The sequence below is a fragment of the Clarias gariepinus genome, chromosome 3 (assembly GCF_024256425.1).
Source record: "Clarias gariepinus isolate MV-2021 ecotype Netherlands chromosome 3, CGAR_prim_01v2, whole genome shotgun sequence".
Taxonomy (NCBI): Eukaryota; Metazoa; Chordata; class Actinopteri; order Siluriformes; family Clariidae; genus Clarias; species Clarias gariepinus.
In genome coordinates, this window is record NC_071102.1 from 16,670,970 (window position 1) to 16,698,956 (window position 27,987).

At 38.4% G+C, this 27,987-nt stretch overlaps 1 protein-coding gene across 1 annotated transcript; it reads left to right on the top strand.

Moving 5' to 3' along the window:
* Positions 1–64: 64 nt before the first annotated feature.
* LOC128518952 (cytoplasmic tyrosine-protein kinase BMX-like) lies at positions 65–27,971 on the top strand. The gene is made up of 21 exons (XM_053492413.1): positions 65–235; positions 949–1,053; positions 1,368–1,449; positions 2,014–2,133; positions 2,378–2,436; positions 2,550–2,731; positions 4,457–4,510; positions 5,286–5,288; positions 5,604–5,639; positions 5,830–5,884; positions 6,460–6,539; positions 8,349–8,476; positions 8,828–8,890; positions 9,083–9,254; positions 10,398–10,614; positions 10,935–10,999; positions 11,735–11,853; positions 26,126–26,283; positions 26,554–27,547; positions 27,679–27,785; positions 27,936–27,971. The coding sequence occupies exons 1-19, from the start codon at positions 65–67 to the stop codon at positions 26,626–26,628; spliced, it is 1,944 nt and encodes a 647-aa protein (XP_053348388.1). The 3' UTR covers positions 26,629–27,547; positions 27,679–27,785; positions 27,936–27,971.
* The last annotated feature ends 16 nt before the right edge of the window (positions 27,972–27,987 follow it).

Consider the following 27,987-nt stretch of genomic DNA (forward strand, 5'->3'; position numbering starts at 1 on the left):
TTTAAATGTTCAGACATTATTCCCAGATCTGTCTAATCCTGTGTGTGTATGTGTTTATTGGGGAATGTGCAGTGCCTGTGCCAAAATGGCCCAAATGACTGAAGGCAGAGTCCTTAAAGAAGGCATCTTGCTAAAGATGTCCCAGCAGAAAAAGAAAATATCTCCAAGGAACTATAAAGAGCGGCTCTTCGTTCTGACCAAACAGGCTCTCTTCTACTATGAACTGGAAAAGGGGGTAGGCCTTCCACACTCCATGGTTAAATGCAAGATACTAATTAAATTAAGAGTTTATTGATTACTCAGATGCTAATGTATTGTATGTTGTCTATAGATGTTGTGTGTAGACATTTAAGAAGATTTGCAATATAACCAAAATAATAAAACATTTTAAATCACTTAGTATTATTTTGTTAAAAACACTAATACCAGGCGCTATGGTCGCTTAGTGGTTAGCACTGTTGCCTTGCACCTCCAGAGTTCGATACCCTCCTCTGTGTGCTTGGGGTTTTAATTTGATCCCCGTGTTTGGTGGGTTTCCTCTGGATAATCCGGTTACCTTCCACAGTCCAAAGACATGCAGATCAGACTAATTGGCATTTCCAAATTGCCCATAGTGTGTAAATGAGTGCGCGAGTGTGTGGCCCTGTGATTAATTGGCACCCTGTCCACGGTGTACCCTGCCTTGTGCCCTAATTCTCCTGGGATAGGCTCCAGGCCCCTTCAGGATTAAGAAGTATAGACGATGATTGAGTGAGTGAGCGAGTGAGTGAGTGAGAGCACTAATACAGTAGCATACTAATTGCTATTAATGGTAATTATTGTTCAAATATTATTCTGTTGTTGTTGAAAACTAATACAGGAAATAATATTATAAAAATAATAATTGATACTTTAAGTAAAGGATTGCCTTTTGTTAGTGTTGTTCTGTATGGGATATATGTTTTGCAGAAGAAAAAGAAAAAAAAAGGGTCAATTCTGACAGAAAGTATCTGCTGCGTGGAAAAAGTTGATCCAGAAATGAATGCCCCTGTAGAAAGAAGCTTCCCCTTTCAGGTTCCTTTTAACACACACACACACACACACACACACACACACACACACATACCTATATATATATATAAAAGTCTTGAAGCCTTTTGCATAATGCTAATCAGATGCTTACTATAGAATTTCGCTTCCCTTTTTTTCCCTGCCAGGGAAAATTTCTACTGGCTATATTTTGGCAAATGTTTGATTGACACTTTTAAGTAAACTGAAATACAAAACAACCTGGAAACAATGTCATTTTTATTACATTTTAATCTTGTCTAGTTTATATAAAAACATCTTCAAACTACAGTGCACATAAATTGATCTTTCTTTATTAGATTGCATATGATGAATGCATCCTGTACATTTTCGCAAAGGATGATACAAGCCGGACAGACTGGTTAGAGGCGGTGATGCAAGGCAAGCTATCCCTGCACTTATTTACAACTGTATAATGCTCTCATTTTGTTGTAATTGCGATTAACCCTTTAAAAAACATTCACCAGTCAAATGTGTGGAAGCAAGTTTAGTTTTATTTTCTACATTCGAAGAACAATGATGGTTATTTTTTTTTTTACTTTAAAATAACAAATATAGTCGGTTGCATGAACAGTATTGTCACGTGCATTTGCAAAACCTGTCAACCGGCATGATGTAACTGGCTCTCATGAAGACTTTCCTATGATATCAAGACCAAAACTTATTTAGAGTTACCAGCCTTAGAAATAACCAGTTAACAAATAAGCTGTTATGAAGGCTTTACAGAGCATAAGGAGATTATTGCTAACTGATACAGTTTTGAAAACCCCAGTGTAGAAAGAAATAAAAATTAGGAAAAATCATGAAGTTGGAAGGTGTGTCTCCAAACCTTTGACTGGTAGTGTGTATGTATATATATATATATATATATATATATATATATATATATATATATATATATATATATATATATATATGTGTGTGTGTGTGTGTGTTCATTTGCAGTAATAAAAAGAAACGAAAAGCTCTCTGAAAAGTACCACAAAGGAATCTGGGCAGATGGAATATTTCTGTGCTGTGGCCAGACTGTGAAGAATGCTCCAGGCTGCAGTGAATGGAGAAAAGGTGTGTTTTCTAAGTGTGTGGCTTGGAATTAACTGATTACATACAGTTCTCTGAAAGAAACTCAATGAATTCAGATGTTAGATGTCTGTCTATCACTAATGACAAAAGTAAAACCAGATTTATGTATTAATGTGAAAATTAACAGCCTGAGTTGACTGTTTTGGCATTTACACAAAGGTAATAAACTAAAATCAGCTACAGAAACAATGAACATTAGCTGATGATGGATTGTTGTTTTTTTCAGGATCAGTGATGTTCAAAACAACTCGAAATATTGCATTACCCCCTATCCCATCTGTGAAGGTGAGCAGGAAATATACACACACGTGATGATTACAGTATGACAATGGTGGTGGTTGTGGTAATGATGTAGTGGTATAATAGTTTTGGATAGGCATAACCATGCATTTTTTCAGCTCCGGGACAGAATTCAACTTCCTCCCATCCCAGAAGATGAAGGCAGGGCTTGCTTGGAGTTTGTGGCTCTGTATGACTACACTGCCAAGACGCCTGAAGAGCTAAGTCTAGTGAAGGGGAACAGATATATCTTGCTGGAAAGGATGTCAAGTGACCAGTGGAGAATCAGAGACAAAGCTGGGTAAAGGATTCTTTCATATGGTAACAAAAATAATCATAAGATATCATATTTCAGGTCTTATAATCCCAGATCATTACTCCAAACCATAAAACAAATCATGATTTACTTTGCACTGACAAGACATGGTGTTCCTGAGCTTCTGTGGGGCCTATCCCAGAGAAATTAGCCCACAAGGTGGATTACACCCTCACTCATGGCCAATCATGCAATATGGGCAATTTTTGAAACACTAATCAGCTTACACTGAATGTCTTGGAAGAAAACCAGAGTACCCAAAGGAAATAGACTGGAGACAAATTTTGAACCTCCAATATTGAAGTGCAAGGCAAAAGTGCTAATCATGCTTGGTTATGTCCATTGTTTGGGTGACTAAGGTCCTTCACTGTCTTATTGCTCCTGGTCCAGCTCTACTTACTCTAAAAGGAATAGAAGTCAGGGAGCTCAGTGCAGATCAGAGCAATAAGCTGATTGCACCACTGTCTGTAGAGTCTGTCTGTCCAGTATTGTGATGGTCCCAAACCAACCTGTGATGCTACCAGTCACTGTGCTTTGGTACTGATGTAAAAGTTCCATAGCTTGGACGATACTGGCAGTCCCATGGTGTTGATGTAATAAGACCATGACAGGTCCTGTGGATGTGAACACCCAGGTGGTAAAAAAAATAAAATAAAATAAATAAATAAATAAATAAATACATTCTCTCCGCTGGGGTCCTATCAAGAGGCTGGTAGTTCCTCTCTTGTTTTGTGCTGAATTCCACTATCAATCTGTTATGCTTACATTCAGGAGGAAGTTGTTCTTTTAAACTACAAAATAAACACCAAGTACAAACACATGTTCTCTCAGCAAGGTAGATAAATGCATACAAACAAAAGTACCCGTTGCCTCAGACTGTCTTTTATATCAGGTGGCACTACATCTTCCACATCATCCTTTACCTCAATACTTTCACCATCAGCGTGTCAAGTTTTTGTCTCAGTCCCGCATTCATGTCCGTTTAGTCCATAGCCAATATGCCAAGCCAAAAGAGCATTCTTAGGTAATTTCCTGAGGAGTGCATGTACTGGAGTATAAAGTGAAGGGCCCTGTGTACTGCATCTTCTACAAAAATTGTTCAGAAATGGTCTGACAAACATAACAAAGAGTTCAGTGTGTTGACTTGGCCTCCATATTCCCCACATCTCAGGGACCTACACAACATCGGGCAGGTGATGGTATGGCTGATCGTTGTATAGCCTGTGGGAATGAACTACGGGGATAACACAAATCAGAGAAAAAAGTTCACCACACTGTCTTCACCAGTTCACCAGATGATTGTTTACAAAGAACAGAGTATTTGTTACTAAGAACTGCAAAGTGCAAGCATGCAAGCTAAAACAAGGAGCGCTTGTCTTTATGCTAACAATGTAGCATGAATCTCCCAGACAGCCCACAGGAGAGAAAACACACTCCACAGCAGTAATTCATGCAGGTGAAGGACAGTACTTTTCATCTCACCATGTTTGTGCTCTTTTGACCTGAGAAGAATAAGATGAAACACAGGTTTAAAAAGAAAAAATATCTTCAAGCTGTGTAACCACCAAGAGCAAAGTATTAGCTTTTTTGTACGTCCTCTGTGTACATATTGTTCATATTGCTGTTAGAGTTATTAAAGATATAGGGGTATTTAAAATAAAGTTTTAAACACTTTTAATTTTTTTTTTTTTAATCATGTGGTCTGTCTAGCTCTGAGGGACTTGTCCCTTCTAATTACATTGAGGAAGTGGACGCTGAAAACAGGTGAAAAATAAAGTTTTCCCATTTTCATACTACAGAAAATGTGTCATTCTGCTACTAAGAATGCCTTATATAGTAAATTGTTTTTTCTATTTTTGACTGTTCAGTTATAACTTTGTCAGAAAGATAATCTGTGACTTAATATTTTGCCACCAAAAAATGTGGCCCAAATAAATGTGTCCCAAATAACAAAACATGCCATTTTCAGACATTTTCCTAATCTTATGAAATATCATACATGCATGAAATATTACAGTGAGAAGAATGAACTGTCTCGGAGGTCCAAAAAGGAGAAACTCAGCCAATTACAATCACAGTAAGTGACTTTTACTGAACAAAGCAAATGCCATTTCAAGTTGTTATTCTTTCATCCACCAGTGGGCGACATTAACACATGTAACTTTTTTTTCATTGACACATACACAGGATAGCCATACCTCAAAACATGATATTGCTCAAACCAAAACTTTACAACATTGACACTAATTATTAATTACATACCAGAAAACTGGTGACAAGATCATGGGCATGTAATGCTCAGATATGCCTGTGGAGAGCAAAGGCCACCCTGGATGTCCGATCCCACAAAATAAAAGTTAATGTAGCAAAAATTTCTGAAAAAAGCTAATGCTGTCTGTCATAGAACGGTGTCAGAATACGTAGTGCACCACAGCTTGCTGTGTATGGGGTTAGGCAGGCAAGAATTCAAGGTTGTTGATCCGGCCTCGAAATTCAACAGATCTCCCTCTAATTGACCATCTTCAGAACCCTTGTGGAGTTTGTCTCGAAGAGCTGTTTTAATGGCACAAGGGGATACAGTATTGGTCATAATAATGTTTTAAGGTTTTAATGTATTGTCTGAAAGGTACGGTATAATCGCATCTAATTTTTGACATTTTAATACATAGAGTGATGCAATATAAATTACACTCAGGCATCCAGAGACAGAGTTTTGGGACATGAAACATTGGTCAAAGACAATCCTGAAAGCAATACAGACATAAAATAAATAAATAAATAATAGAAAAATAAAGGAAGAGAATAAAGAATAAAAAAAAAATGTCAACTATTACAGTCAGTTTTTTTCCCTGTACAGGAAACATTGTGTGGATGAGCAAATAGAGCACTATCCGTGAGTTTCTTTAACAATTTTGATCACTGCTGTTGATTCAAAGTTAAAAAGTGTACATAAAATATAAATTTACTTGTATGAACATTTTGACACCTGTTCCAGCCCTATACTCTGACACAGGAACAAAAATAGGTTAGTGTGTTTTCAGCTAATTTGTCTTAACTTTTTTTGTTGAATCAAACTCTTCCAGCTGGTATGTGGGCAACATGTCTCGGGTGAAGACTGAGCAGCTGCTACGTGAGAAGGTGAGTGAAGTTGTTGACATGTTTACTTACTTTTATCAGATTACTCTTATGAACATTCACCGGCCACTTTAATAGGAACACCACTATTCCGTTGCTCCACGCAATCAGCCACTAATATGGCAGCAGCACAGTTGATAATTTAGTGCCAATAGTGCAGATATCCAGCTAATATATTGACATTTGGAATTATAATTGTGAAAATGTGACTTTGACTATAGCATAACTGTTGGTGCTAGACAGGCTGGTTAGATCTCTATTGGTTTTCACAAATGTATTATGGATGAAAGAGGATGGAAGAGAACAACCAGACACAACACACAACAGGTCACATACAGTATTCACTGCAGGGTTGACAATTGTTAACACATTGCCTGGTCTGGTACCAGAAATAATTCCATGGTAAAAGTCACTGCATTCAAATTTTTTTACATTAAAATAATTGCATGACTGAGCATAGGAATAAATCTTCCTTCAAAGGTGACCAGTAAGTGTACATTGACTTCATGAGCTTTTTAACTGCTTATTTTTATCTTATGTATTTTCTACCATAGTAAAGATGAAACTTTTTTTATCAGGGTAAAGAAGGATCATTTGTGGTCAGAAATTCCAGTCAAAAAGGAATATATACAGTTTCACTTTTTAGTCTGGCACTAGAGTAAGTACAAAGAATTTTTTTTTTTTTTCATTTGAACTGGGTGGATAAAAGTCTCCAAAAATACACATGACCACATCCTCTGCACCTTTAGCTAAGATGAAAGTAATACATGCAATCTATGGCCTAGTTTACACACCCACTGGTTTATTTTAAATGTTTTTTTTTCCCTCGTTCTTTCTTTATGTGCATGAAGCCAAGCCAACAAACAGTGGTATACCCCAAAATTTAAAACCAAGTTGGAGCCTAAAAAATGTAACAACCAGGAACATTACACATTTAAAGTGCAGGAAATATCAGTGCACACACTAAGGAGGCTTCACCAAAATCCAGAAATTGATTCTACACCAGGGTAATCTCAAGGTTGTAGAAAATTTTAGGGAAGAAGTTCATTATGTTCAAACATGCTCAATTTCTTTTTATTGATCCGATCAGATGACTGATGCCATTGTAGCCGTTCATTCACAGTTATTTGTAGGCGATTTGTAGACTTTGTTGGTGGTTCCTGTCTCTTCATATATGATTAGAGCATCCAGAAATATGTTGACCAATCATGTAAAATGTGGTATTACTGTAAGTTGCATAGGTTAGTTATGGACTATGGCCAATAGATTGAGGTGGGTGAAATGTAAAATTTTCAATTCTTACAAAAATTGGTTGATAAACACCATATATTCCTGATAATTTAATACAACTGCCTATGCTGTCTATGCTGGTTACTCGAGTTGTGACTGGTAATATGTATTCGTCCACTATAAAATTCGTCCACATTTTGATAGCAAGTTTATTACTGTATCTTGTCTGGTTCTAAGATATGACCAGGGTAAGTAAAAATCTGTTTTTTAAAATAAAAATAAAAATAAGTTCACCAGCAGTGCAGCTGGTGAACTTATTTTTATTTTTATTTTAAAAAACAGATTTTTACTTACCCTGGTCATATCTTAGAACCAGACAAGATACAGTAATAAACTTGCTATCAAAATGGAGCTTATTAAACCAGGAATCTGACTCTCTGTTTAACTCAATTTACTCAAAATGTGACTTAAGACCTGATTTGATGTGATGGGTCGCATATGCCAAATATCTTATTTAGTGTTTTTTTTAGCTGTATCAACCACACTCCACTCAAGTGGGGTGGAGCAAGTCTATATTTGGCTAAATCCAAATATGTGCATTAAACAACTAAATAGTATGTTCTAATGAGATATTATTCATGGCTAAATCTGAACCTGTGTACTGAACTAATAAATACTGCAGTATGCTCTACCAGATACTACACTGCATATGGTAATGAAATCGGAGTAGTTGGTACTTTGTAACCACTAGTATGTATCCAATGATGTAAACTTTAAAACACTTTTTGTAAGTCGCTCTGGATAAGAGCGTCTGCCAAATGCCTAAATGTAAAGGTAATGAAAATGTAGTTGGAAAATCAGGACAGTTGTTTGTGACATAAGGACATAAGTTTTTGCATGGGAAAATAGATTCATAGCCAAATTAAGACGTGCTGTCAAAGAATCGAGGAACAAAGAACCATCAAAACTTCCTTAAGAGGCTTTAAACTCTTTAAACAGACCAGAAATTCATCTTTCCCTGTGTACAAATCAACAATGAAAACAGTTTCCGAATATCTTTCTTACCTTGAAAGGAGTTTTCCCAAATCTCTTTCTTTAGTGACCTTAAATGCAGTTTGCTTGTGCACAAAACTTAAAAAATATTAAAATTCCATATTTTTTAAAAATATCCATGTATGTTTTGATACATTGGCATAACGATGAAGTATAACATAAAATTTGTGTGTTGTCTTCCCAGCGAGGTGAACGGGACTGTAAGGCACTATCTCATTAATGTTAATGAGGAGGGGCTCTATTACTTGGCAGAGAACCACCTGTTCGAGTCCATTCCCCAAATGATAGCATACCATCAACACAATGGGGCAGGTTCGGGCCTTTGCTTCACCTTTTTAAGACACATATGCACATAATTTACATATCTATAAATGGCATTTATACACACACACACACACACACACACACATACAGCATAGTTTATAATTGTAGAATTGGTACATTGGTACTGTACATTACCAAATTCAGTAGAATTGAGAGAGGTCATTAATGGTTCAACTGCAAAGCATTGCATCGCTTTTTTTTTTTTTTATCCAGCACCCACTTACTCAGAAATATCAAAACTTTTCGGTAATGTGTATGTGCGGTAAGTATATGAGCATGTTTGTTCATGCCTATGAGACACGCTTGTGGTTGTCCTAAAATTCTGTTTGCTTTTTTTAGGTTTGCTGACAAGATTGCGACTTCCTGCTACAGAGATTAATCTCACACCTCAAGCTGCTCAGGGTGAAATAAACACATGATACATTGACAATAAACACTGTTTCAAATGCAGATCACTTTTAAAGCATTTAAAGACATAATCTTGTTCCTGTCATTTTTTGTGTGAGTTTTTAGTTGAGTTATCCAGCTTCCAAATATAATCACTACATTATGTGTTCAATGAGAGTCTTTTGTGTGTGTTATGATGGCATTTAGATATGTGGGAGCTGTGTCGAGAAGATGTGCATCTGGTGAAAGAGCTTGGCAGTGGGCAGTTTGGGGTGGTCCAGCTCGGCGTGTGGAAAGGCAAATACGAGGTGGCCATTAAAATGGTGAAAGAGGGCTGCATGTCCTCAGACGAATTTATAGAAGAAGCCCAGATCATGATGTAGGTTTCTGCCATGCTCGTGGTATCTCTTCTGCTTCCCTTTTCAATGCTGGCTGTTTGTAAGACATGTAAAGAGTGGGATAGTGGTTAGTAACTGTGTAAATCATTTCCTTTCTTAAGAACAACTAAAAAATGTACTTATATATCATATATGCATCAATTTTATTATACAGCCTTCTGTTTTTATATTTAAACTGACTTTGTGTATTCTATTTTACACGAGCTGGTATGAAATTTAAGTAAGGTCCCATGCCCATGCTGACAAGTGTTTCTGGTCACAATTTAAAGTAATGCAGAAGTCATAAATTCATAAATCAGGCATTCCAGTAGAGAGAAGAACATAACAGGGAACTTTAGAAAAGCACATACATACATACACTATGACGTTTTGTAGCATGTTTACTTTAACTCAGGAGTGTTATTTAATTCCAGGAAAATATTCATAACAGTCATTTAGATTATTTAAGGTGCTTTTTGTCTTAACCAGCAGTGTAGGTTATAGAAGGGAAGTTGATGCAAGGCAAGCAGAATGTTTAAAAATGCTTACAGTAAGTAATGTTTCTGAGAAAGCAAACAAAAAAAGCTTTAAAGGTTCCAGTCAAGTAATGCAATCACCTCAACCTCATGTAGAGGGGGATAATGCAAGACAAATAAAGGTGACAGACAGAATGATGGTTTATTATTTAAGTAAGTAAACATGAAGAAATTTTTCACTGCGATTATCCCAGTATTGCAATAGAACTAAAAAACCCAATTTGGTTATTGTTGGGACAATTACTGTACGTATACATGATGTGACATCACACAGTAACTGTGGCTGCATACAGTCAGCCTACACAAACAGCTTATTAATTACTAGTTTTAATTATTAAAAATAATATATTAGTGGTAGATTGCAAGCAATGATAGTTATTAAACCAGTAAGCATGACTCCTATTATAGTCGCATTGTTTAAAGCACTCTTCTGCCCATAGATTTGGGGAAGATATGTATATAATAGACATAGATTAATAACATGAAAGCTCCAAATGTGAAAGGTTCAGTCACATAAATCTGGCATTACTTTTGAACAATAACTTTAACAGTCAACATCTGTAATAATCACAGTCAACAAAGCATTTGTTTATCACTGTGCACTCTAAGGAAACTCCGGCATCCTAAGCTTGTCAGGCTCCATGGTGTGTGCACCAAGTGCTTTCCCATCTACATTGTGACCGAGTTTATGAGTAACGGCTGCCTGCTGGAGTACCTGAGGCATCATGGGAAAGAGCTGAGGCCTGAGCGTCTCATTACTTTGTGCCTGGATGTGTGCGAGGCAATGGCTTACCTCGAGGATCAGCAGTTTATTCACAGAGATCTAGTAAGAACAAGCTATGATAGGACAACCAAGTGTCTGATTGTGGTTTAATTTAATTCCTGCTTTTGGTGAAGTCCCTACTACTATTCAAGCTAAAGTTACTTCTGTATTTTTTCTCTTTGCACATTACACAACATAACTAACTGATTGAAGCTGTTATGGCCTAAGTGATAGAAGGGAATTAACCAGCTTCACTATCAGATCTGTATTGTTAAAAACATTTATTCAGCTCATTCAATAGTAGTCCCCGCACGTTTAGAACTTCTAAGCAGATGTGTTTAGTTTAGCACTTCTATTTTTTTTTCCCTTTCTTTCTATTTCAGGCCGCGAGAAACTGTTTGGTGGATAAAGATCTAACTGTCAAAGTGTCTGACTTTGGAATGGCAAGGTGATGTATCCCTAAACACACATTAAAAATAAACAGCCATAACATTAAAAACATTAACATTAAAACCATCTACTGTAGATATTGGATTACCCTTGTTGCAGGTCTGGCCTCTTGGGGCACGCCTCCACAGGGCCTCTAGGGTGTGCAGATCCTTTGGGTGCTGTGGGGAAAAGTTGGGGCTTCCATAGATTGGACTTGTTTTTTCTGCACATCCCATGTGTGTCAATTGTGTTTGGATCCAGGGAGTTTGGAGGTCTTAGGGGCTCTGCCAATTGTGCACTGGGTAGCTCAGTGGTTAAGGCATTGGACTATGGTTTGGAAGGTCCCAGATTCAAACCCTACCTCAATGTTGTCACAGTTGGGCCCTGGGGCAAAGCCCTTAACCCTTGATTGCTATTCAGATGTGCAATAAGATAAAATTAAATGTCGGCCAGAATAAGGTGCCAAATGCTTTGTGTTCTGGTGCCTTTCCATTGTGTCCAGTGGTCACCCTTTTTGCCAATCTTTTGGCATTTTTTTGTGGAATTGCACTCGACAAGCTGGCCTTTGTTCTTCTCAGGCATGGGTGCACTTTTGGTGTCCTTGATCCTGTCACCGCTTTACTGTATAATTGGAAATTAGTGTTGTGTTTATGGCCTACTGTTATGGCTGATATGTGCATTTGCAACACAATTTCAAATATGAATGTGTATTTGTGTGCTTTCAGTTATTATATGGTTTCTTCTTCCTGTGTAGGTATGTGCTGGATGATCAGTACACCAGTTCTGCAGGTACAAAGTTTCCTGTAAAGTGGTCGGCCCCTGAGGTTTTGAACTACACAAGGTTTAGCAGCAAATCCGATGTGTGGGCGTTTGGTTTGTTTCTTTTCCCTTACTACAATTTCCAAGATGCAAGTTATATGATGCAATCAAATACATTGACCTTTCACTTTTATAAATAAATGTGAACAGATTTTTTTTCCCCAAAGCAGTGAAAGAATTACTGTATGGCAAATGAAATATCAGTAAATGTCACGATTCTCTTACTCATCCATGTAACCACCAAGCAAGAGCAGGGACATTTTTGTTCATGGTGACATTTATAGTGATACGTTATTTATTCTTCCTCAAGTAAGGTAAAATTCAACTTTTTAGGACAAGCCCCCATTTATGTTACAGTTTCCTATGCAGATGTTCGCTCTCGATGTCTAAGGGAGATAGGAAGCCGACATAAGAATAAAAAAAAAGGAAGGTTAATATATCAAGGACAGTCACTGATTACTACTAGAAGAGTCACTTGTGTGTGTACAAAAATGAGACACTCAAGAGTAGCACTGAGTTTCAGCAAACTTTAATTAAAGCACCAAAACAAAACAAAAAAACACCCAATTAGTGATGGGAAGTTTGAATCATTTTGGTGACTCTGTTCTTTGAATCTCGTTCATCAAAATAAATAAATCTTTTTTGAGTCATTTAGTTCATTTCGTTCTTTTAATCAGAAATAAAATAACATTTACATACACAAATTTTGGTCATAGTTCCAGAAATCAAAATATTATAATGCAGCTAAGGACATTTTATAATAAACAGAATGAGTAGCTCACCTCTCATATCTTCCAGTCTGAGTCGTTCGTTCTTTTGAATCTATTGCACTGCATAGCGTCTATGGGAGGCACGTGACAAAAGAACGAACGATTTGGAGTAGAAGAGTCATTGAGAATTAATCGCTCAAATCTGCTTTCTGTTCATAACCTTCGGAGGTTTTGCAATGATTTGCGCATGCGCGCGCAGTAGAACATAAACGAATCACTTTCCAAGAGTACTCGTTCTTCTGAGTCACGTTAAAGATTCGTTCATGAAAGACCCATCACTACACCCAATTGCTCTATGGTTACAGTGGAAACCAGTAGCACGAACAGAGAAAGTAATATTACAAAATATTTAGAAAAATAATATTTACAAAAAATATATACAAAAGATTAAATAGCACATTCGACGGTAAGAGCCACGACTGGAGCTTAAATCTAAGAGAAATAAATAAAACAAAACACCTAACTTATGCGCGTCAGTCAATCTAAACTAATAAACAAAACGAAAACAAAATCTGGGTCCGTTCTTCGTACGTCGCTTGACGCATCCGAGATAAACTGACACATCTAAGATGAGATCATCGTGCTAATTACGATCTGGCTAATTCGGTTCTTCAAGCTCACCTGTTGTTGATGATGATTAGTATAGCTGGACTGAGTTGTCTAGGATTATTGCGCGCTCGTGCGTTGGTTTAAAAGGCGATATGCATCGACAGTAGAAACACTGATCACAAGCCCTTTGATTGGTTGACGAAATGGAAAAAGAGAAAAAGAACTTTTTTTTGTAACACGTGTTATGCGCTGAAATGCCCCCCTGCCATGGATTGCCTACATAATCGCTATCAAATATTATATTAGAACATAAATTCATAGGTTAATGGTTTACAAATTACAAATTACATGAGACAATAAAATAAAATAAGCAATATGAAAATAAATATGTCGTATATGAAAAAATATAAATATTTTGTATAATTTTATATTGTTTATTTTATAATAAAATTAGTTTCGTCCAATTTATCATTATAAAATATTTATTTTTAATATATATAAATATTTATTTGCATATTTTTATGACAAACCCCTGAAAAATAAATGTGTTACAAAATAAACATTATACAAGAATTTGTATTAATGGTCTTGATGGCTGTCTCGTGCCTAGGGTTTATTATAATAGTAATATCATATTTGATAATACTAAACCTATGACTTTATATTCATATATAATATTTGATAGCGATTATGTGTGTGTGTGTGTGTGTGGGGGGGGGGGGGTGCATATACTTATCTTTTTCCACGCGAGTCAGTCATGCTCTTTAACCAATCAGATGTGACCTCGCCATTTCAACCAATCATAACCCGCCAGGAGCGCAGGCTAAATCCTGTTTACATAAAATAGTTTTTATACGGATATGTTGCTATGACAACAAATGCTAGAAGCGCATCGAAAAACGAAACAATCCAAGATCAGGACAAAACAAACAAACATCGGAGGTATATAGCATCGCGGTAGAAATATAAATGAATGAAAGAAAGAAGCCGCGGGCTGCGTCACTTCCGGGTTCTTCTACTCTTCTTATACAGTATCGGGTTCTTATAGGGCTGCCTCATTGGTTTCCACGAGAAATCGCTGTCGCGCTGGAAACAAAGATTGACAGGAGCGATGTCCAATCCCAGGACCTGGGGTCCATTCTTCGTACGTCGCTAACTCAGTTAGCTGGATTTGATTGTTGTGGATTTGTCCTGATCTTGGATTGTTTCGTTCTTCGATGCGCTTCTAGCATTTGTTGTCATAGCAACATATCCGTAAGCTTGAACCTGCTCGGGAGCAGGTTTATTTCATGTAAACAGGATTTAGCCTGCGCTCCTGGCGGGTTATGATTGGTTGAAATGGCGAGGTCACATCTGATTGGTTAAAGAGCATGACTGACTCACGTGGAAAAAGAAAAGTATATGCCCCCTGCCATGGACTCCCCCCCACTCACACACACACACACACACACACACACAATCGCTATCAAATATTATATATGAACATAAATTCATAGGTTTAGTATTATCAAATATGATATTATTTTTATAATAAACCCTAGGCATGAGACAGCCGTCGAGACCATTATTACAAACTCTTGTATAATGTTTATTTTGTAACATTTATTTTTCAGGGGTTTGTCATAAAAATATGCTAATAAATATTTATATATATTTAAAAAAAAAATTTATAATGATAAATTGGACGAAACTAATTTTATTATAAAATAAACAATATAAAAGTATACATAATATTTCTATTTTTTCATATACAACATATTTATTTTCATATTGCTTATTTTATTTTATTGTCTCATGTAATTTGTAATTTGTAAACCATTAACCTATGAATTTATGTTCTAATATAATATTTGATAGCGATTATGTAGGGGGGGGCAATCCATGGCAGGGGGGCATTTCAGCGCATAACACGTGTTATAAAAAAATTGAGCCGCTCTTTTTCCATTTCGTCAACCAATCGGAGGGCTTGTGATCAGTGTTTCTACTGTCGATGCATATCGCCTTTTAAACCAACGCACGAGCGCGCAATAATCCTAGACAACTCAGTCCAGCTATACTAATCATCAACAACAGGTGAGCTCAAAGAACCAACTTAGCCGGATCGTAATTAGCACGATGATCTCATCTTAGATGTGTCAATTCATCTCGGATGTGTCAAGCGACGTACGAAGAACGGACCTCTGGAAGATATAGGAACCAAAACACAAGAGACATACCCGAAAATACTACGGGAAGTAACATGCACTAACTTTGTGAATTACTCATGGCATTTAAATACAATCCTCATCCATTGTTTCGGTTTATGCAAATACTGGTGGGAAAATGATCAATGGCCTAATCACTGATATCAGACATTAAAACATTGTCAACGCTCATCTGTAAAACAAACTGTATAAGTGTTTTCTCTATTTTAAAGATGACGTGTATGGAGGACTAAACATGACATAATTATAAATAAATAAGTGTGTGAATAAATAAGTACATATAAAAAAAAAATATATATATAAATACAAAAATACAATAAGCCCTGGAAAATTGCTAAATATATTCCTACTTTTGTTTATTAACATATTTCAAGATTTATTTATTTCTGCATTTCCGCATTTCTACATTTCTTTATTTCTGCATTTCCACATTTCTACATTTCTTTGTCGCTGTATGCTGATAATGTAGGTGGTCCCAGCCTTAGTCGAAACCGGGATTGGGCCGCAGGGCACCTCAGACAGAAGCAATCAATCTAATCAGCATGATGCTTTTTAGTTATGCAGGAGCCTCATGAATGTTTTTTTTTTTTAAGTTTAGATTTTTCAAGTCTCTCTTAAATCAAAAGTGACGTGCATACATGCATATGGCTAGTTCTATGGAAAGAAAAAAGCCAAATTTGTTTTAAATATTATGTTCAATTTTATTTTTTATAGCACTTTTACAGTGACCATTGTCACAACGCAACGTTACAAAATAAAAAAAAACATCTAGATATAAATGAGGATTAGATACATATTAAATACATATTAAACAACAAAAAACATATAAATAATATAATATAAAATAAATAAATAAATAACAGCAACTAAGTAACCTAAGGGGTGACAGTGGAAAGAAAAAACTTCACAGATGACAAGAGGAAGAAACCAAAAGAGGAACCAGACTCAAATGGAAACCAATTCTTATTTGGGTGACACCAGATAATGAGACCATAAATCAATCCCATAAATCTGCTGTAACCCTAAAAGCTTAATATATACAGTGGTGTGAAAAACTATTTGCCCCCTTCCTGATTTCTTATTCTTTTGCATGTTTGTCACACTTAAATGTTTCTGCTCATCAAAAAACGTTAACTATTAGTCAAAGATAACATAATTGAACACAAAATGCAGTTTTTAAATAAAGGTTTACGGTATTAAGGGAGAAAAAAAACTTCAAATCTACATGGCCCTGTGTGAAAAAGTGATTGCCCCCCTTGTTAAAAAATAACTTAACTGTGGTTTATCACACCTGAGTTCAATTTCTGTAGTCACCCCCAGGCCTGATTACTGCTACACCTGTTTCAATCAAGAAATCACTTCAAAGTGTTTAAAGTGGCAAAGTGCAGGTTAATTTGTTTTATTTTTGCTTTCAGCAGTGATTCCGTTAGTGTGTGCACACGCGAGTGTCGTTAGAGATGTTCCTTGTTAATTTTCCCAATAAGGCAGTGTTTCCATTAGTGTGTGTGTGTGTGTGTGTGAGAGAGAGAGAAAGTCATCCCACACAGTAGTCCTCCCCTGTCAAATAAAAGAGGAGGAAGGGTTACTGCGTAAGACGAGAGGAGTTAAAGGGGAGGGTTTCATTTCTCATCTCCTCTTACTTTAGCTGCACACACACGCACACACATACACAGTACATACGCGCACACACATACACAGCATGGGAAAATTAACAAGGAACATCTCTAATGACACTCGAGTGCGTGCATATGTAGCCAAGTTAAGATTTGCAACCTAATTATTGTGAACTCCACAAAAGTTTTATATGTTTTTATGTTTATTGCATTTTGTATTATAAGATGCTGTGTATATAGTTATACCATGCGGAACCATATATGCAGCAATTGTGTCAGGTAGAGCACATATTAGCGACACATTGGATGCCTTGTGCTGCGCAGCGGCAAGTTAGATTAACTTTTGCCGCCAGAGAGGCTGGGTGTGTTGTCTCTCGCTCTGCTAATACGAGCACGAGTGAAGGGAGAGACGGTTGTGCTGTGCAAAGTTTTACATGTGCTCTGTGTTTTTGCAGAATAAAAAAAAAGAAATCAGGATCGTCCTTGTCAACATTGTTTCATTAATAAAGAAAAAAGCCACACAACCAGAGTAAAACCGCTACATAAAATGGTGCCGTGACCCGGATCAATTAGATCAGCCGCAGCCGACCACCGGTGTTGTTCCAGACTTCTGCCGTTTGAGTGCTGGACGTGAAGATTGAGGAATTGATTTCTCTGCAGTTCAAGTAGCAGTCCCAGGAAAAGTGATTAGAGAAAGAAAGAGACTTTTTTGCAGGTTTTCTACACCATACTGTTGATTCCACCTCATTTAACCTGTCTGACGTTCTCTGAGGTCAGTTTATTTTTCTTGTTTTATTTTGTAACTCTTGTAAAATAGTATGATGGCTGGGGTTGGAAGAGATTCTGAAATGGTTACACCATACCTTGGGAGGGGTAGAGGATTGTTTGGGGTAGAGGAACATGCTGTTGGTAAACCTAGAATGTTACATTTTAGTCCACCATTAACTGACACTCCAGCAAATCAACCTGTTGGACCAACTACTTCTACTCCTAGCAATGCTTCTGATATTGTTACACAGCAACTGCGGGAACTTATTGGTGAGCTAGGCAGCCAAATAGGAGATTCCATTGCCACCAGACTGATAGCTAGTCAAAGCCCAGTCACCCATTTTAACCCTGTCTCATCGTCGGAACCCCCCAGTACAGGTCGGGCTCTCTCCAATGTTAGTTTAATTGTAAAGTCAGATGTTAGAGAACCCCCAATGTTCAGGGGAGATGTAACAGACAAATAGACAGTTCAGGAGTGGATAGAGTTAATGGAATTGTATTTCCACAAGTCAGATTGCACGGACAAAGATCAAGTGGATGAAATACTGAGTCACCTACTAGACAGGGCCAAAAGCATTGTTAAGGTCAGACTCAAAAGTAGCCCTAACGAAGCCATCTCTCCCGGAACCATCTATGATGTGTTACGGCGCTACTTTAGTGAGAGTCCCGGATCATGCCTCTGGCTGACTTTTACGCGACACAACCCAAACCAAGTGAGTGCCCTGTTGACTACTGGGTTAGGTTAAATGTGGCCGCTGAGTTAGCAGGCAGTCATTTGCAAAAACAAGGCGCAGGGATGGAGAACATGAGTTCAGAAATTGCAATGATGTTCATCAGGAATTGCCCAGAACCAAGCCTCTCCAGTGTGTTTAGGTGTAAACCTATTAGCAAATGGACAGTCACAGAAATCCAGGAGGCCATTGACGAACATCAGAGGGATGTCCAGTCTAAGAAACTGCTAGTGACGCATGAAATTAACTCTCTCCAAGTTAGTGCAGCTAAGGTGTCAAACCCCCCTCGTATTGTTCCAAAGGAAGAACCTCTGAATCCAGCCACACCTACTTATGTCCCTGAAAGTCTTTTGAAAGCTGCTGAACCTGTAACTTCAGAAGCTGGCACTTTAGAGCGTGTCTTGAGTATGCTAGAACGGGTGCTGGAGCGTACAAGTCACGCTGCTCCTGTTTCACAGCCAAGAACAGCTCAGTGGCGCAGCATGTCCCCATGTAGAGTTTGTGGTGACCGGAATCATTCCACCCGCTCGCATTGTATGAAAGAAAGGAGATGCTTGTCATGTTTGGAGATTGGACATCAGCAAAAACAATGTCACAAAGTTCTTAATCCTGCTGCACCATCCACTCTTGATCAGCATGCTCAGGGAAACTGATGCACTCACATCTGGGAGGGGACTATGTGAGTGTGCAACATCAAACCCTCGCTAAAGATGACGATCATTTATCTGTTTATGAAGAGTGTCGTAAGTCTGTCTCCAGCAATATCGTCCTGTTTCAAAACATCACCAAGCTAGAGAAGTCGGATAGTTTGTTCTATACCTCAGTACTAATAAATGATAGTGTCATAGTCCAAGCACTGCTAGATAGTGGATCTATGGCTTGCACGATCAATGAGGAGACAGAACGTAAACTGTTAAGTAGGGGTATGCCTGCGCAAGTTGATCAGTCACAGTTAGACATTTTTCTTGTTGGGTGCGGTGGTGTTAAAGTTAAAACACGTGGGATGTACCAGTTAAAGATGGATGTGTATGGAAAATCAGTAAGTGTACCTACACTGGTCGTGCCAGGACAGAAGGATCAACTAATTCTAGGGACAAATGTCATTAAGTTCCTGCTTTCTCAGATCAAACATGACCCTGGCTATTTGAACGTCATGAACCGCCCTGAGACGACTGGAGAACCTGAAATCGAGCAGTTTTTAAACATGCTTTCGGGTATTAACAGATGGAAGGGTAACCAGATCCCTGATATAGTGGGCACAGCAAAACTGACTCACACTGTCATTCTGTTACCCAAGCAAGAACAGCTTGTGTGGGCCAAGCTTCCAGTAAGCGCTCCTGTTTCTATGGGTAGCACTATCGTAATTGAGCCCCCCAAAGCACAGACCCACAAGAAAAGCATCATGGTGGGCAGAGTTATAGCCTCCATGTCCGGTGATGGATGGGTTCCTGTCAGGATCATAAATCTCTTTGTTAAGCCGATAACACTGAGAAAGAACTCCAAAATTGCTGATGTTTTCCCTGTTGTGGCAGTTGAGGACCTTGATGCATTTCCTGATCACCAAAGTAAGATAGTGAGTGTGCATAGCCAAAGTATTGGAGATGTTGATGGTGATGGAGAAAGTTGTTCTACATCTGATTTCCTTGGAAGCTTGCAGAAACTCAATCTTGGAGATCTAGATATTGACTCATGCGAGGTGTCCTCTTATTGGAAAACGCAGTTAGTGCAGCTCATCATGAGGCATGAGGATGTGTTTTCAAAGCACAAGTTGGATTGTGGGAAGACCAAGGATTTTGTCCATCGCATCCGTCTCTCGGATGATCGACCCTTCAGGCTTCCTTATCGGCGTGTCCCTCCAGCCCAGTATCAGAAGTTGAGGAGTGTACTCTCGGAGATGGAGGAACAGGAGATTATTCGCAGATCTCATAGCGAATGGGCTTCACCACTTGTGCTCGTATGGAAGAAAACTGGAGATCTTAGGGTGTGTGTGGACTACTGATGGCTGAACACCCGGACTGTTAAGGACGCCCACCCCTTACCTCATCAGGCAGACTGTTTAGCAGCTTTGGGAGGTAATGCTTTCTTTAGTGCAATGGACTTGACCTCCGGGTTTTATAACATCGTCGTGTCTGAAGAAGACAGAAAGTTCACTGCCTTTACGACTCCTATGGGCCTTTATGAATTCAATCGTCTGCCACAGGGACTTTGTAACAGTCCGGCCAGCTTTATGAGGCTCATGACCAACATCTTTGGGGATCAGAACTTTCTCACACTGCTCTGTTATCTCGATGATCTTCTGGTGTATGCTCCTAATGAAGAGGAGGCCATCAATCGACTTGAACTTGTGCTTACGAGGCTCAGGGCACATGGACTTAAATTGGCCCCCAAGAAATGCCATTTTCTCAGGAGAACTGTAAAATTCCTGGGCCACATTATTGATAGGACTGGGGTGGCGACGGATCCAGATAAAGTTAGTGCCATTTCAGCTGTGTCCGAAGCGGACCTCATGATGGGCAGATGGAGCAACACCCTCGCAAAAGAAAATAAAGTCATTTCTGGGCATGGTCATGTATTACCAGAAGTTTATTCCAAACTGCTCCAGCATTGCAAAGCCTTTGTTTAGTATCACAGCTATGCCGAAGGGAAAAAAGCCCTCTTTGAGGGGTGATGCACGTTTTAAAAAGCTGAACCCTAGTGACTGGAAGAAAGAACATAGTGAAGCTTTCCAGAAGCTGAAGTCAGTCCTGTTAGAGTCGTACTGGCTCACCCTGATTTCAATAGGCCATTCATCTTGTCTACAGATGCGTCTTTGGATGGTTTAGGTGCTGTACTCTCACAAGTACCAGATGGTGAAACAAAAGCTCGTCCCATCGCCTTTGCTGGCAAAGCCCTCAGGCGTGCACAGACCAAGGACCCTGCCCATCGTCTAGAATTTCTGGCGTTAAAGTGGTCGGTCTGCGACAAATTTAGCCATTGGCTGAAAGGCCACAACTTCACTGTCTGGACGGACAATAATCCGTTAACGTACATTCTGACAAAACCCAAACTAGACGCATGCGAGCAGAGGTGGGTGTCTAAACTGGCCCCTTATAACTTTGGTATCCAGTATATACCTGGCAGAAAATGTTGTTGCTGACGCATTAAGCAGACAACCTTTTGTCCATCAAAGTGTAGGCCGAAGGTTGATGTCAGAGCCATATGGTTCCCTGTTGAAAAAGTCTGAAAATATTCATGAAGACACCATCCAGGATGCTTTTAGGGCAAGTGCAAACACGTGTCATGTTAAACATTTCCACTCTGCAGCTTTAGAGCACTGTTCACTCACTTGTGCTGAAGTGTCAGCTATCTTTGATGTTTACACACAGTGGGAGGTACGCGCAAGTGATAGAGCTGTCCAGTGGCTTACTCAAAATACCCATCAGTTATTGTCTCCAGGTTTTAATCCACTTCCAGTGTTCTTGCTGAGTGAATTGCAAGAGAGGCAGCAAGGTGATAGGGTCCTGTCAAGAGTCCTATTCTATGTGAGTAGAGGAAAGAGACCATCCAGGCGTGAAAGAGCAAAAGAAACATTTGATGTACTCAAAACACTGAATCAGTGGGAGAAGTTTAAGATACTTGATGGAGTATTGTACAGGGTGTCTAAAGATGTCTTGATGGGCAGGAGGAGATGGCAATATGTCGTTCCAGCTTCGCTTGTAAGACAGGTCCTTCGGGGAATTCATGATGAAGCTGGGCATCAAGGTCAGAGCAGGACATTGTCCCTTGCGAGACAGAGGTTCTTCTGGGTTAGTTTAGAGCGGGATGTGCGGGAGCATGTTAAATGTTGCAAGCGATGTGTAGTGAGCAAGACACCTGAGACTGAAGCGAGAGCTCCCCTGGAGAGCATTAAAACATCATGCCCCATGGAATTAGTCTGCATAGATTTCTGGTCTGCAGAGAATTGCAGTGGCCGTAATGTGGATGTCCTGGTCATAACTGACCATTTTACTAAGTTGGCTTGTGCTTTCCCATGTAAAAACCAGTCGGCAAGGCAAGTGGCAAAGACGCTCTCGGACAAGTTCTTCTGTATCTTTGGCTTTCCGGAAAGGATCCATTCGGACCAAGGTGCCAACTTTGAAAGTCAGCTGATACATGATCTCTTGGAAATTGCCAGTTTTAAAAAGTCCAGAACTACGGCATATCACCCAATGGGCAACGGCCATGTCGAACGATTCAATCGGACCCTGGGTAACATGATAAGGTCATTGCCACCTAGGAGTAAGCAAAAGTGGCCCCAAATGTTGCAAACCTTGTCCTTTGCTTATAATTGCACAGCCCATGAGTCAACTGGCTACGCACCGTTCTATTTAATCTACGGCAGAATTCCTAAGCTTTCTGTGGATGTCATGTTCAAAAGTGTAGAAAGGGACTGCGTCATTGCTGATTATGATGGGTATGTGAGACGGGTGAGGGACGACTTGAAGGAAGCTTTGTCTCTTGCTCAAAAGAATGCCGAAGCCAGCCAAAACCGGCAAGCTGAGCTGTATAACAAGAAAACAAGGGGATGTAGAATTGAAATTGGCGACCAGGTCTTGCTGGCAAACAAAGGAGAACGTGGCCGGAGGAAGCTTGCAGACAAATGGGAATCCACACCATCCATTGTTGTCGACCTGAACCCTCAATGTCACACTTACCGCATTCGCAATGCAAATACTGGACAAGAAAAGATTGTCCACAGGAACTTGCTTCTTCAAGCCAACTTCTTGCCGATTGAGGTGGGAGAACTAGAGCCCTCATTCAGTGATGACAGTGCTCCAGATGACACCTGTAGCGAAGCAGCATTGAGCGATACTGTAGCACCCATACCTTTATGCAGCAGTGGAGATCGAACTGCCAGCTGGGTCGCAGAGACCACTCCAGCTGATGTCTCAAATAGTGTCCCTTCTGAGTCAGAGTGTGTTGTTTCATTGGCAGTGAATCCAGATTCCTCAAAGGTTGATTCTACTGCAGTACAGGATGTATCCGCCTCTTGTGATAATGTTTCCATCCGTTCAAGTAATACAGAGACAGATTGTGACGACGTAACGTCTGAGGTAGAGAGAAATCCAGTCGAGAATGAGGTAATGCCCTCTGACTCTGTAAATTCATCTCCTAATAAGGCCCCATTTCAAGTCTGAACTAGATTTGATAGATTTGTGAAGCCTGTGAAGTATGTAGCCAAGTTAAGATTTGCAACCTAATTATTGTGAACTCCACAAAAGTTTGTTGTTTTCTATGTTTTTATGTTTATTGCATTTTGTATTATAAGATGCTGTGTATATAGTTATACCATGCGGAACCATATATGCAACAATTGTGTCAGGTAGAGCACATATTAGCGACACATTGGATGCCTCGTGCTGCGCAGCGGCAAGTTAGATTAACTTTTGCCGCCAGAGAGGCTGGGTGTGTTGTCTCTCGCTCTGCTAATACGAGCACGAGTGAAGGGAGAGACGGTTGTGCTGTGCACAGTTTTACATGTGCTCTGTGTTTTTGCAGAATAAAAAAAAAAGAAATCAGGATCGTCCTTGTCAACATTGTTTCATTAATAAAGAAAAAAGCCACACAACCAGAGTAAAACCGCTACACACACACTAATGGAATCTCTGCTGTAGAGTACAAATAAAACAAATTATCCTGCATTTTACCTTTGAAATGAATCACGACAGAGCCGAGTTTCTGTTAGAGTGTGTGTGTGTGTGTGTAAGTGTGTGTGTGTGTGTGTGTGTGAAGGCAAGTGGCGGAGGGGAGGGCCACGGTTTTTAATGATGCGTAGACACACATAAACAATGCAGGCTGAGAGGAAAAAAGAGAGAGAAAATAGATCTTTAACCTCTCTAACGCACACACACATATACTATAACGCTTTGATATATGCAAGAATTTGGTACAACAACCCTTTGGTACAGTTTTATTAACAAAATGTAAGCTTAATTAAATGAACTTAGAGCCATCAAAACAAAACACATGATTTAAACATGCAATTGTCAAAACTATCATTTGATCCTTTTCATGGCTGTCATCTGGGGAGGATAAAAATCTGCATAAACATTAGTAATTAAATAATTTAATTTAATAGTACAGTAGTTTTACATAGTTTTACCAGTCTTTGTCTCTCTTACACAATACACAAATCATTAAATTACTATTATGGCATTTACAAATCTATTTTTGACCCTTTTGTAGCCCAGCATTGTTTCATTTGAGAATTAAATTACACAAATTGTAGAAAGAACGGGTCTTATATAATCGTTAAAGCTGTCAGTCTTTTTCGAAAACTCCCATATAAACAGAATCCTTCATTTTCATCGCGTCTCCACTTAGAGGATTTATGCGTATGTATCATACCTATAGTTCAAATTCAAATTCAAATTTTATTTGTCACATACACAGTCATACACAGTATGAAATGCAGTGAAATGCTTAGACAACTGCTCGTGACCTTAAAATGAAAGACTATGAATAAGAAATAAATATGAGAAATAAAAAAACAGGTAAATGTAACTAGGAAGAATAAAATAAAATATAAAATTAAAGTTGAAATAAAATAACTGTACAACAAAATACATAATATAGAAAATATATGAGGAAATATAGAACAAAAGAAAACAGCTGTACAAAGTAGGTATGGTTAAAACGCTGAAAACTAACTTAAAAAACAAAAACAAAGAAAAGGGGGTTGGAGCAGTCGTGACAGCAGCCGACCTCACTGGCGCCATCTTGGATTTCCCTCTTCTTTTTGCATTCTTTATTATATGTTCTTAGGGAACAATTGGATATAAGTATAAAAGTCTAAAATACCTGGCAACAAAAATGAGTACAACCTAACTTTAACCTTTACATTTTAAAACTGTCCAGTGTCAATATTTTGTGTGAGCACCATTGTTATGTAGCACAGCCTTAATCCTCTTGTGCATGGAATTCACCAGTGCTGCACATGTTGTTGCTGGAATCCTCTTACACTCCTTCATAATGATATCATGCATCACTGAGCTGCTGGGTGTTAGACACATGCCGCACCTTCCGCTTGAGGACGCCCCACAGGTGCTCAATAGGGTTCGGGTCTGGAGACATACTTGGCCACTTAAACACATGAACATGGTAAATAGGACATGTAACTTTACATGATTAGAGATGTACAGTACAGCTGTTATTACTTAGGGTGAACTCACTTATGTTGCCAGCTATTTTAACAATAATGGCTGTTAAGTTATTTTTAGAGGACAGTAAATCTATACTGTTATAGATTGCTTTCTAATGGATATATTTTAGATTTTTTTAACTATAGAAATATAAGTTTTATTTCTATAGTATTTCCTTTGAGAAGATATACTAAAATGTTTACTGAAATTAGACGGGTGAACTCACTTTTGTGAGTGGGTGTATGCATAACTTTGCTCAGTCAGAATTACCATGTTTATACAGGTTTCCCTAAGCTTACATAACATTATATAACTATATATTAACAATTTTAGTTTTAATCGAATGAGGAAGTAGAGGATAGGTGGAGGCAGATGATTTGCTGTGGCGGCCCTTGAAAGGGATTAGCCGAAAGACAAAATAGAAGAAGAAGAAGATTGTTGCCTCAGAAGTGCTGATAATACACTGGCATGCTGATGATGATCTTAATGAGCATGGTAACAAAGGTGTTTTTTGTTTTTTTTTGTGTGTAGGTGTGCTGATGTGGGAGGTGTACAGCCTGGGCAAGCAGCCTTACGAGCACTATGACAATGCAGCTGTAGCTGAGAGAGTGATGCAGGGTCATCGCTTATATAGACCCCAGCTGGCTACAGATCGGATTTACCAAGTGATGAAATCATGCTGGCATGAGGTAGCCATGTTAAATCTCTCTCTCTCTCTCTCTCTCTCTCTCTCTCCATCTTTTTCAAAACAAACATGCTGAAACCAAAATAAAATGAGGAAACTGTATTACTTCAACTTATGATGACATCTCCTACTTTCAGCTTTTTTGTTCTTTTTTCAGAATCCCCCCCCCCCTCTCTCTCTCTCTTTCTCTCTACAAGTAAGAATTTACATTCAAACTTGAAAAATTCATGCAAAGTGTACCATATGTTAAAATTTGTTTCATTCTCTTTTACAGCTTCCAGAGGAAAGACCCAACTTTCAACAACTTTTTAAAGATATCAGTACACTGGTAGATAACAGTAAACAATGATTACACTACTTTACTGCAAACCTTGGGCATTTTCAGGAGTGTCCACTTTATATAAAAAAAAATAATAATAAAATAAAATTTCTGGAGTTAATACTTTTTTAAAGGTCCTTCTGCTTTGCTTACATAGAGAACACTGTTGTAATAATTTGTTTTGTATATTGTTATCAGGCAGTAATAAAAAGAAAGCTCTTCGTTTGAGTACCATGCACAGGAACACTGGAAATATTTAATTTATTCATCATTTATTTTTGTATATCCAGATAACGAGAAGCAAATAAACCAAAACCTGAGTTGTAATAAACAAAAGCTCTGCAACCTTTGAACCTGCACATAACGCAAGGAGTAACAAAATTTTTAGAGACCTCATATGTTTGTTGTGTGTAGTGACGGGGACATTTCCTTTCCTGTTTGCTCTTAACAGCTTAACCATGCTTGTTCACCAGAATTTTTGGTGAATTCACATTAAGTAGTAGCGCTTTATGTTTAAATTTATAGACACATTGTCATCTGGCAACAGTGACACATTAATAAAAAAAATTAAAAATGGTTGTGTTAAATAATGGGATTTGTGAAATTTAAAATAGGAACTGTTAGTGTGAATCAGAGTAAAGTGAGAATGAATTCTCTGTGACCTCACAGAAACCGTTAATACTTATGTCCCTTTTATTCAATAGTTTAAACTATTTCCCTGAGCTTAGCTTCTTCCCTTTCTGTAAATAAATGTATTGTGTATGGTTGCTTCTTCCTCATGTGGCTTTGGCCCACTTCCTAGTTTAGCTTTTGAGGCTGGTCTCAATGCCCTGAGATCATACAACAATACGAGTGACGTTACACAAGCCCAACCCACTACCTATGCTTTATAAAAATATTCCCTCCTGCAAGAGACTTTATGGTCTGGCAAGATAACAACATGGAACAGGTATGTCTGTCTGTTTGTCTGACTGTTTGTCATGTGATATAGCTGATCAAATTTCTACCCATTGTTTATGAAAAACAAAGCTTAGTCTTACTTGAGTTGACTTTACCTAATTTTAAAAAGTGTTTTTCTAGGAGAGTTTTCTCACGGGGGGTGTTGCCTTGTTACACTCTGTGGTCGATGGCAAGCACTGTTATGAAGTGGGCAAGGTTTTGACCACTAAACCAAGTGATTTTGGCAGGTAATAAAAATGCAATGCTACACAATGATTTTTTAACATAATTTTAATTGTCCTTTTAATGTGTTCATTTATTTATGTGTCTTTTATATTCCTGATAAACAGTGTAGTATAAAGAATAATCTTATGATTTTAGCCTCCTTTGTTCTGTAGCAAAGGGGACAAACTCATGATGATCAATGATGTCGAAACTCAGCATTTGCCT